The 11,143-nt window shown below is 44.6% G+C and overlaps 1 protein-coding gene across 1 annotated transcript in view; it reads right to left on the reverse strand.

Annotated features, from left to right (window-relative positions):
- Window positions 1-11,143, reverse strand: part of ASTN2 (astrotactin 2) — a 644,195-nt gene that overhangs the window by 56,197 nt on the left and 576,855 nt on the right. Inside the window, 3 exon segments of the mRNA XM_019510513.1 lie at window positions 4,154-4,232; window positions 4,235-4,275; window positions 9,146-9,287. Of these exon segments, the coding sequence (XP_019366058.1) occupies window positions 4,154-4,232; window positions 4,235-4,275; window positions 9,146-9,287 (262 nt within the window).

Consider the following 11,143-nt stretch of genomic DNA (forward strand, 5'->3'; position numbering starts at 1 on the left):
AAAAAAAAAAAAAAGGAAAGAGAATGTCATATTCTCACATGATGTAAATCAGCAGGTCTCTTTGTAAGACACTGGAACTAGGCCAATTTAAACCAGCAGAATTTCTGTCCTAGATGTCCAAGTCAAGGCCTAGGTTCAGCAGGAGAAAGTCCAAAGTTTTAGGAAGGATCCAGGGCAATCATTGCTACTGCTCTGATCAGTATGCTTGGCACTGTACATGCTCATAGTGAGAGACAGTCTCCGCCCTGCTGAGCTTACAGTCTAAAGGAAAAATGCAGAAAGATGATAGAGAAAAAGACGTGAAATGACTGGCTTATGTAGAACAGCAACAAAGCTGGGAAGAGAATCCAGGCCTCCTGATTTGTCTGGGTGAGGAGGGAAGCATCTGAATTTCTTTCATGTGGCTTCTATTTGTAGATCCTTCCTTTAAAAAGGGATATATGGTATTAATGCTTGTGAAAGAAGGCAGCTTTGGAAACTGCCTCTGCGTAACTCCATGACAGGGACAATCCAGGCAGCAACAACTTAACCTTCTCCTGTGTCTGGGCCATCACTTGGACAAATGAGAAAGGACATGGGTCTCCCAGTGCCTGGCCTCTCTGCAGACTGAAGAGACCGATTCATGCCCAGTGCAGGCATGCTTTTACAGGCAGCCTGGAATTTTGTTGACTGGAAAGTGGACTTAGTCCCTACAAACCTACTTGAGCTAGCATCTGGATAGCCTCATTTTGCAACAACTCTAAGACACCTAGGAAGGAAAATCTTGGGCTTAAAACAGCAGATCAGCGAACCTGATTAGATTCTGGCTCTGCCAGGAACTTCCTATATGAGCTTACGCACATCACTTCATCTGTACAGAACTTGTACAATTCTTGGTCTATGAAAGAGGCTCCTGAACACTGTTGATGATGATGGTGATTCAGCAGGTTTCAGATAGTTAAGCAGCACACTCTGGTTGGGAAAACCCTACTATAATACAACATTGACAATAATCAGAAAATAGAGCAGGTGGAATTTTTTTGGTTCTAACATTTGTTCAATGAAAAAGCATCATATCCACACTTATTCATTCATCTTCTCCCTCCTCCCTTTCCTTGTTCTTAGGGGTATTTGTACCTGTTTTGTTACACATGATACAGGCAATCAAAAGCAGCCATTGACCTTTCTGGATCATGGTGTATGCATGAGAGGACACCCAGACCTTCAATGCACATGCCTAGGCAGGAGTATGGAAGCGTGGAGGCTGCCCAGACCTATCAACCTGTTTTTAGGCCATTGAGACAGAATCCAAAGGCCAGACTGAGCCCAGGCATTTGGTGCCTCAATGGCTGTAGCTGTATAAACATCCAGGAATCAAACCCAGCAGACAAGGATTTAACCACTGAACCACCAGGGACTTCAGGCAATCAATGCCATGGCAAGGTAAGTGAGTACAGAGATGTATGCAAGGTAAATATATGGTACTGGGAAGAATGTGAATGCCACTTTAAACCTTTTTTATGAATATTACCTGTACTCCTATTTCATTCACCATTTTGATGTCTGCTCTGGTGTGCACTGAGTTGACTGAGTCCTGGAGATGGAAATTCCACATCAGCAAAGAGACACACACAGAGTCTGCAGACAGTTTGATCGCTGATACTTAAATAATATAGGTGTCTAAAGCAGTCTCCATGTCCAAGGTGTGTAGATCTAAAGCAGGGTGAGGGTACTTGACTATTTCTGTTTTTGCTAAGATCAAGAGGAGACGTCTTACCAAAACTATCTAATAGTTTTGCTAATGACTCTGATCCACTGTAACAAACACAAGGGATTTGGGAACCAAGAAACCCAGAGGAAGGACTGAGAGAGACAAATGTGTAAGAATCTCCCTTTAGCCAGCGGGAGCAGAAAAAAGCCAACAGCCAAGTCCAGGTAAGAGAACAGAGAGCATGGAGGATCCCGGGGCTCCCTGGAAGAGGCCGAGAGCTAAAGAAACCTCAGAATGGCAAGAAAACTAAGGCAGAGTTGTGTTCAGGTTTGTGTGTGTGTTTATTTCCATCGATCTATCATTCACGGCCTGTCAATAAGTAAAGTGCTTACTGTCCAGCAGTGCTTTGCAAGATCTGTACGTTACTTGCTTTATCTGCTACACAGTCCCCAATGCTGTGAAACAATTAATTCAGGATACCTTAAAGGATAGTTGCTGGAAGGAGCAAGCATAAGCTACTGGGAAGACTAGGGAAAGGTTAGCACTAGTTTTATTATTTAGGGAAAGAAGCCTGTGGCACACCATGTCCTGAGAAGAGATTCCAGATTCGGTGTCACTTCCCAAGAAGAGTCTGAAAGGCCCCATATAGAGACAGTGGCAGGAGAGTGCTAAAAACATGTGAGGTGCAAGGTTTGGGTCCAGCACGTCATTCTGATGACCACACCTAAGGGAAAGGTCAGCCAGGCCTGTAACAGATGTGTTTCAACTATTCCATTGAGTCTTTCAGGATCTGATACTCCTTGTTCCTCATTCATGAGTCTTTCCAGTAGAAGACTAATAACTACAATTATACTGAATTAGGAAGAATGGCAGTTATCATTAGCAAACTCTGGGACACAGAGGCAAGGATTAAAAAAAAAAAACACCAGACAGACAAAGAGACAAAAAGTGTTATACGGATTGTTCAGGGCAAACCTACTTGCTCTGGAGAAGGCTCCTCTGCCAGTTAGTGGATTAAGCTTTCCAGGAAGGATTTGCTAGCTATTTGGGGGTGAGAGGGGCAGATGGGGACAAGACAGTGTTGTTCCAAGGTTTTAATGCTGTTCTGTGGTTTAAGCTTTACTTCCATCCAAGTGAATTGACCTTTCTTCCCCGGTGCCCCATTATATGCCAGAGACTCACTGAGCCATATCCTCTAGCTTCTCAGCTCCTGAATCCAGGAGATGATGATACACAGTGCAACCACACACGTTGTGCTTGCACCTTTTCCAAGACCCTTCTGGCACATTTGTAGACTCAGGCTAGTGAGAGGTGTTGGTTCAGGTCAGCATGCCACCAAGGTACCCAGTTTGGCATAGCAAGAGGAAAGCAAACTCAGCAGGAGCCTAGAAGCTCCTCAGCCGAAGAACATGCTCCAAGGAAGAGGCTCTGGAAGGGTTCCTAATGATTTCCATATTATTTCCAGTAAATTTTGTGCTGATTCTTGGCACAAACACCGGAAATGAATAGGCTTGGTCAGGAATGTAAATAAAGTGAAACACTGGGATTTCATCTAATCTATAATTACAGTATCTGTGGTGGAGGGAAGAGCAACTGGTGTTGCTCCTGCTTCTACAACGCTGATCTACAGAGGAGCTGGAGGGGGTTTCATCTCCTTTTCCAAACTCTCAATTTTTGGCTCCAAGCTCATGGCATCTCCCCAAGTATCTGAAATAAACATGCTACCCTGGCAAACCCACTCGCCAGCAACCGATCAGGTACAGCGCTTGGAGGAGGACGGCTCTTACAGCTCAGTAAACAGGCATCCCAAATGCCCAGAGAGCAGCTAGGTAAGGTGCTGAAATGGGCAAGGTGGGCTACAGGGCAAGGGAGGTTGCAGGTGATGTCCAGAGAGTCCCAGTGAGGAGCAGAGGGGAGGTAGAGGGGGCAGGTGGGCTCAGTACCACTGGATCCCGGACTGTGGAATCTGTCGGTTCTAGGCTGAATTTTAATCATGGTCGGAGACAATCAATAAACCTTCCCATTTAATGGCCGGTTGAGTTCAGCTTCTTGTATCATCAAAGCCACCAATGTATCCGGCACTGATTATTACCTCTGTGCAGCTGCCTCTGCAGAAGCCGAGGTCTGAACAGAGATAAAGACACTTCCCACACATCCCTGGAGGTGACTCCTCCAAGCAGTTTCAGAGAAGGAATCTGTAGGTACCTCCATTTCATCTGCTCTCTGGGAAAAGGGATTCTTTTTCCTGTGGCACATTTGTCAGCACTATATTTCATTCCTAGTTTTTCCCCTTTAAGGACTTAAACTAAACATGGTATCTCCAGAAACACCCAATACAGCTATGTGTATGCACGCAACCAAGTTCAAGCGTCTTCAAAGTGCATCTATATGTGAATGTGAGTGTGTGAGAGACAGAGACCGTGTGTGTGCCTGCATTTGTGCTGCGTGTGTATGTGCACGCACCTTAGCTGACTTGTAACTGCTCTTCTATTACAAACCCTTGCACTGCAGGACTGGTGTCTCAAACACACTTTTTTTTTACAAGCAGAAAAACACAAGTAGGAAGGCAACATATTTTCCTCAAGCTGAAATTGAAAAGGACAGAGAAATTAGTTCTGCTTTTGGTGGTTTATGTTTTTAAAATTACAGAAGTCTCAAAAAACAGAGAAACCCATCAGACTGTTTGTTTGTTTGGAGGTTGTTTAGGAGAAGAGGGGGTTATTCTGGTTTGTTTGCTTGTTTTTGACCTCAGTCCCTACTTTGATTTCAGGATGGAAACGGGCCGAGAGATTGGCCAATAATATGGCCTAATTGCTTTAGGTAGCTCAGATGAAAATGGACATGATGTGAGATTCATTTTTATGGATTTGATCAGCTTGCATGATCTCACAGGCCTCCCTCTCCATTTAGATGTTATCTTCAAACTGGAGGGGCCAAAGAGAGCCAAAGGTTTGCTGTTTAGAAGCCCTGAATGTAGTAGAGTGAATGAGCATTCACCTGACAGGCTGCAATAAAGCACGGATCCCTGCTGAATTGCTGTGATCTGGATTTCTCCCAGGTTACAGCCTTCCAAGAAAGCTAGTTTTCCTCAAAAACAAATGGAACAAGCAGAAGAAATTTAATTTAAAAAACCAATCCTGTGCCCATGTTTGTGTTGTTACTACGTCTGCACAGGTTCAGAACAGTGTGTTAGCCTCACATTTCACTGTCCTGGCTTTCTACACCTTGTGTTGCAATGGCATGGTTATTTGACTAGAACAGCGCTCAGGATATGTGTGTGCCTTGATATTAAACATGTCTGTGCCGAATGCAAAATTTCAGACACGTTTCTATGTCTGTGCACTGATAAATGTGTGTATGGAGCAGTGTGAAAATGTATTAAATGAGTGGGCATATGTATCAGTCTGTGTTCCAGTGTACATATGCAAATGCTGACATACTTTAGTGTGTTTGAGTACAGATATTGGCATGTTTATATAGACTGGTGAATTCAGAGTGTCCAAGTTTTGTGTGTGTGCTCATGTGTGCACAGATGCTGGGATGTATGCATAAGGTTGCTTGTGAGTAGGTGTTCAACTGCCTCTGTATAAATACTGGCACATGTTTGTATGTGCTGGTGGGTGTACTGATGCTGGTATGTGTTCATAAGTGCTAACACATGTATGTACAGATGCTAGCAAGCATGTATGTGCTGGGGGTGTATGTACAGATGTTGGCATGTATATCTCTCCTGGTGCATTTGTGTCTGTTGTGGACATGTGCACAGATTCTGCTGTGTGTATATATGTGTGCATGCATTTGAATGTAGCATCTTAGGATTCCCTAGGAAGTGAGTGCCAAACCCCACAGGCCCTCGGCTGGATGCATAAGGCTGACCACTCTCCACAGGCTCCAGACCTCCCTAGCGCTCAGGCACCTATACAGGCACAGAGAGGCTGCTCCGACGTGTTGTAATTACAATGCGTCAGAGCAGACTCAGTTAATCGAGTTTGCTGGAGCGTGGTAATTACCGTACTCAGACTCCAGAGTCATGTGTATCAGCATCCCTGAGCTGAAAAATGGTGGCAGGGATGTTTTAACTAAAGCTTGTTTGGCACGCTTTAGTTAAAGTGCTCCCAATGCCATTTTTCAGCATGGGGACACTGATACAAGTGACGCTTCAGGCGCTTTAATTAGAACAGCTCTGGGGCACCTATACATGTGATGGAGCTCTGCTCCCACACGTGCTAATTAGCCTGCGTTGGAGCAGACTCCATTAATTGAGCCTGTGGTGAGTCTGCCGGAGCATACTAATTAGCGTACTCCAGCAGCTTCCATGTTACATGTATTCAGTGTCCCCGCATTTCAAAATGTCAGTGGGGGCACTTTAACTAAAGCTTGTCAAACTAGCTTTAGTTAAAGTGTCCCCACCGCCATTTTGAAGTGCAGGATGCCGAATACATGTGACATTGTAAGTGCTTTAATTAGAGCAGCTCTCAAAGCAGCTCTCTAATTAAAGCGCCCCCCACTCCACCCCGGAGCACATGTATAGACACCCTTGGAGCCACTCTAAGTAAAGCACCCTGCCTCCCACTCCCCACCCCCCCAGCACATCTATAAACGAAGGCCAGATTGCTTCTTCTGACCTATATTCGTAAGGCACATTGACTTGCACTGGAAAGACACACCGAGAGGACTGCCTCCAAAGTTGTTTGATGCCCATGGACTGGCTGCCACTGATGCCAGTGTGAGATGAATCAGGTTGTTAATGCAGAAAGCTGCTGCATCACTTTACCCATCAAGCTCCTGTACAAATTAGGCCCACTTCCCTGGAAGCATCTGCAGAGAGCAGCAGCTTTCCATTCAACTGCCCTGCTAAATGCACACAGAGCTTTGCTAGAGAGAAGCTAGACTGACTGGTTGAGGACCAACTATCTGCCCTGTGCCCTCACCTCACCTCTGTCTCTACGCAACTCATGTTTGTGTAGCAGAGGACATTTTTTGGGGGCCAAGGAGAAAGTGATTCTTTTTCTATGCTCCCTTGGGATTGATATAGCATGTGGTAAAGCTTTATCCTTTCCATCTGAAGAGCCCTGAGCCCTTAATATGTGACAATAAATGAAGCCATGGGCAGGCAAGCAGGTATCATCATCATCCTAATTTTGCAGGTGAGGAAACTAAGTCAGAAATGACTTGACAGATCAACCAGTAGTCTGGGACTTGGTACTCAGCTCTCCTGATGTCCAGATCAGCCCTTTAACCTCAAGATCAGCTACTCGAATAGTCAGAGGGCAAATACAATGGCTCCTCCTTTGGCTGCTGCCACCGAGAAACAGAGACCAAACTGCCAACGGCTTGCAAGAGACTGGAATTTTATTGGAGGTGAATTCCTAGCAAGCTCTGTGACTGTTCCAACCTATCCCTGGCATCTTTTCAGAGTAGCCCTATTCCCAGTGATATTAATAATGATATATACATATATAACAAGGAAACTTTAAAAATTATTAAATGGCAAGAGGCACCATTTGGAACCTGCTTCTGGCTGCTTCAACAGAGATGCGTAATAAAGGCCTTGCCTTCTTTGGAGGCTGTCAACATATTTAACTGGGGGGTAGTAGAAGGGGGAGGCAAAGGGAAAGTATTAATCAAGATCTTAAAAAGTTCTCACTGACAGACCATTTGCCAGCTCTCAGTTTAACTGCCTTTGTGGTCCCATAAAAAGTTTCATTACTCAATACAAAATGTGTTTTAATTATTACAGCCGCTCTGACATTAAGCCCTGGGTGTTTCTCTCTCTCTCCCTTTTTTTTTAAATCTGCTCTCCTACTTCCCCCATCCTCCTCGCCCTGCTGACTGCAACTCTTGGGGGTAAGGAAGGGTAAGACTGCAGGTTGTACCATGCAGCTCACAAACATGGAGCCATCTGCTTTTATCTGCTGATGGTGGCAATGGAGAGAGCAGAACTTGGGAGATACCTACGCGTGGCACTGGTCACTCCCATGGAGGTCACTTTCCAATCTCTGTTGTGCTGGTTTTAGGCCAGCATAACTCCATTGTCTTAGCAGAGCTACTCCTGCTTTCCATTGGGGTCAGAGAGAACTGAGAACTTTGTCTGTCCTGGTAGGGTAATAAGTGCTTTCTCACCCTCCACAGAAGTAATGGATGACATGAAGCCTAATTTCTTCATCTGGTCCTTTCACAAAAGCAATGAGTGAGACACTTTCTTGAGGGAGTTGCTTTAGACGAAGATGTTTGTCCTGTATACTGCCAAGAGCAAGAGGGGCTTGGCAGATACAAAATACAGGCACGTCTATCCTAAAAGAAAATCTGATCAGGACTAGGGACCTTATTCATTGTGTTCCCGTCCCAGAGCAGCACCAGAGAAAAGCTGCTTCATACAGATCCATAGGTTAACTGTATGCTGGGACCCAGACTGTTCTCAGACCATAAGCAGAGGTACTGGTGATCAGCATTTTGCAATCTTGCCAGTGCTGAAGATCATTGATACCAGGGTAGGGATTGCTACCTGGAAAGGATCAGGGAGAGGTAATCACAGCTCTGCTTCCCCAGTATATACAACTGCCTCAGTGCAAAAAAGTTCATTTTGCCAATGCTCTCATTTCTTCACTTTGACCCTTTTCATTTCTTAGAGCTTATATTTCTGAGGCATCTGTTAGGAGAGGAGATTGGAAAAGCCTGAAAAGCCCCCCAGCACAGAGAAGAATCAAATGCACAGAGAAGAATCAAATGCACATGTGTTGAAATAATCACATTGCCTGGGTCATAAATTACATGCCATGGGCTAAGGAGAAAATCAAATGCCTTGCCTTTGAACCCCCTCTCCTCCACAAATAGCACCTCAGGTGAATCGAGCAAGGACCCCAGTCCTGCTCTCCAAGGGTTGTTATATACATATCAGATAGATAGAGTGGCTCTCTCTGCTCTGTTATTGTCCTTCCTGCGGTGAAAGCAAACACATGTAAATAGGCACAAGGTGCCACTGCTGCAAATGGCACTGGGGTTGCTATTTGGCTTGTTAGCTGGCTACTGTTTGCTCATCAAGAACTGAGAAAAAGCAGGTGGTTTTGCCTACTCCTTGTTGGGTGAAGTCATTAGATGAAGCAAACCACATCCCTTCATGGATGGGATTGCAATTTTATCATATATCAGAGGCAGGCTTGCTTCAATGAGGTCCCATGAGTCTTGTCTACCCAAGGATGGAACCAACCCAAAAGCCCAGGTGTAAACAGTCCCATAATCTGCACTGCTGGAAAACTGGCTTTCAGTTTTTTGACTTCAACCCTAATTCATAGATCCACAGAAAGCTCTCTTTTTACAGCACCTAGAACAACAGTGATCCAACTAGATGGAAGCTTTGAAGCACAACTGCAATAAAAGTATTAGACAGCAGTTACATCAGTCGTTGAAGAGTCCTCATGATCTCCCTCCACCCCATCCCACCCCATCATTTCTTACTTGTACAGGCCATCAGGTTCCAGGCACTTGAAAATGACTGAATAGAGGCTGATCTCGGGGACCTCTCCATGGCTCCTACCAGCTGCCACACACGACGTTGCAAGGCCAGAGAGCAAATCATCAGCAAAGCTCAAGGATTCTCCTATAGACCAAAGAAGAGAAGGGTAAGATTGCAACCTCCCCAACTCAACCTCTAGCCTATGTCTGATACATTTCCAGAACATTTCCCTTAAAAGTTGCCCATGGGCAACCAGCAATATTTACTCAGCTATAATCTGAACCAAGGACCATAGTTTCTTCTTACGCGATACATTGCCCATAGGCAATATACATGGACACATGCATACATCTGCAGTATACAAACCCACTTTAGGAGCAGGAAGAACACAGGCCCACACTGAGCAAGCCATATATCAACTGAAATATGTTATAGGTTGGGCCAGGGAACAGGCACACTCACAAATCATACAGACAACACAGGGAGATGGCCTCCCTGCTAACTTCTACATGCTAAACATATGTCTGCTAATGGGTATGTGCACTTCCCCTGCAGGGACATGAATTCAGTGCTGCAATAGGCCTTTTCCATCCCAAGCAGCTCTGGCTGCAGATTCTGCTTATTTTTAAAGAGACAATTTCAGCTTCAAAAAAATCACCAGACTCAAACAAACAGATTTCTTTATTGGGTGCTTATACCTAATATCACCTTAGATTAACCAAAGGAAATTAGAACAGTTTACCAGACAGGTTTCCTTTCCTTATTTAATTTGTGCAGGTTGGGAAGTGAAATTCAAATACTTTGCTGTCCGTTCAGCCATAAAAAGCCTGTTCTTCATGCTCCAAGTGCTGCCACGGGTGTAAGTTCAGACTAGCTGGATATGGGTGCTTCTTTTAAGGCATCTGTTTGTGTTTATACTGGGAGCATCTACACATTGCCCTACGATGATGTAGCTACATGCTACGTTGCTGTAGGGCGTGCTATGGTGATGTAGCGATCATGTGGGTCTACAAGTGATCGCTAGTTACATTGCCATAATGGCACACTTCCCGCTTATAGTGCACTGGTACGGCAACATAGAAGAGAAATTTCAGCATGCCGTCCGTATGGCAGAGTATGGGCGCCATGTTTTAATACTTCAAAAAGGCGCAGTAACAACATCGCCATACAGTGACGCGTAGACACACCCGCTAAAAATAATAATGCAGAAAAAATATTTTTTGAGATTCAGCATAAGCATGGTTGGATAAACTTTTAAGCAGACAGTAGCCACGTTTATATGAGATGCTGACTGTGCAGTAGCTCGTTACTAATGCACAGTAGCATCACGTGGCATGAGACGCTAGCTAGTAGTAACGCGCTACTGCACAGTCAGCATCACCAAAAAGCCATCGGGGACGCTACTGCGCAGTAATCTGAGTTACTAGGCAGTCATTCAGTACATGCATGCACAAGTACTAAATGTGTATGTAAGTACTAAATGACTGCACAGTAACAACGGCGCTGTCAGCATCTCGTGTAGATGTGACCACTATCTCTTTAATTACATTTCCTAGCCTGGATTCTCCACTGAGATCCTCCACGAACTGGCACTGACATGCAAACTGAGTTACAATTAGGATTTTATGGTGTTTTATACCCACTTTGCATTGGTATAAAGGACTACACAGGCACAAATAGGCAAATAATCAGACTCGTCTGACATTTAGCTCATCCGACTCATCTGAATGTGATCTCACTGATGCTCATGTACATCAAGAGGAATCCCACTGAAGTGAGTTCAGGTTACATGGGTATGAGTTCAAAATCAGACCCTTCATTCCCTTTTGTGCCAGTGCATCTTGTACATAGGTGCCAAGACTTCTAAAGCATTGAGAAGAATGCCTTTCTTAGCATGTTTCTTTCCTTGTCATACTGAAAGTCAACCTGATCGAGGGCCGCAGAAATGCAACATCAGTTTTAGAGCTTTGGTATAAAATGTTCAAACTAACACACTGGTA

This window comes from Gavialis gangeticus, unplaced genomic scaffold (genome assembly GCF_001723915.1).
Source record: "Gavialis gangeticus isolate Ggan-Ray unplaced genomic scaffold, GavGan_comp1, whole genome shotgun sequence".
Lineage (NCBI taxonomy): Eukaryota > Metazoa > Chordata > Crocodylia > Gavialidae > Gavialis > Gavialis gangeticus.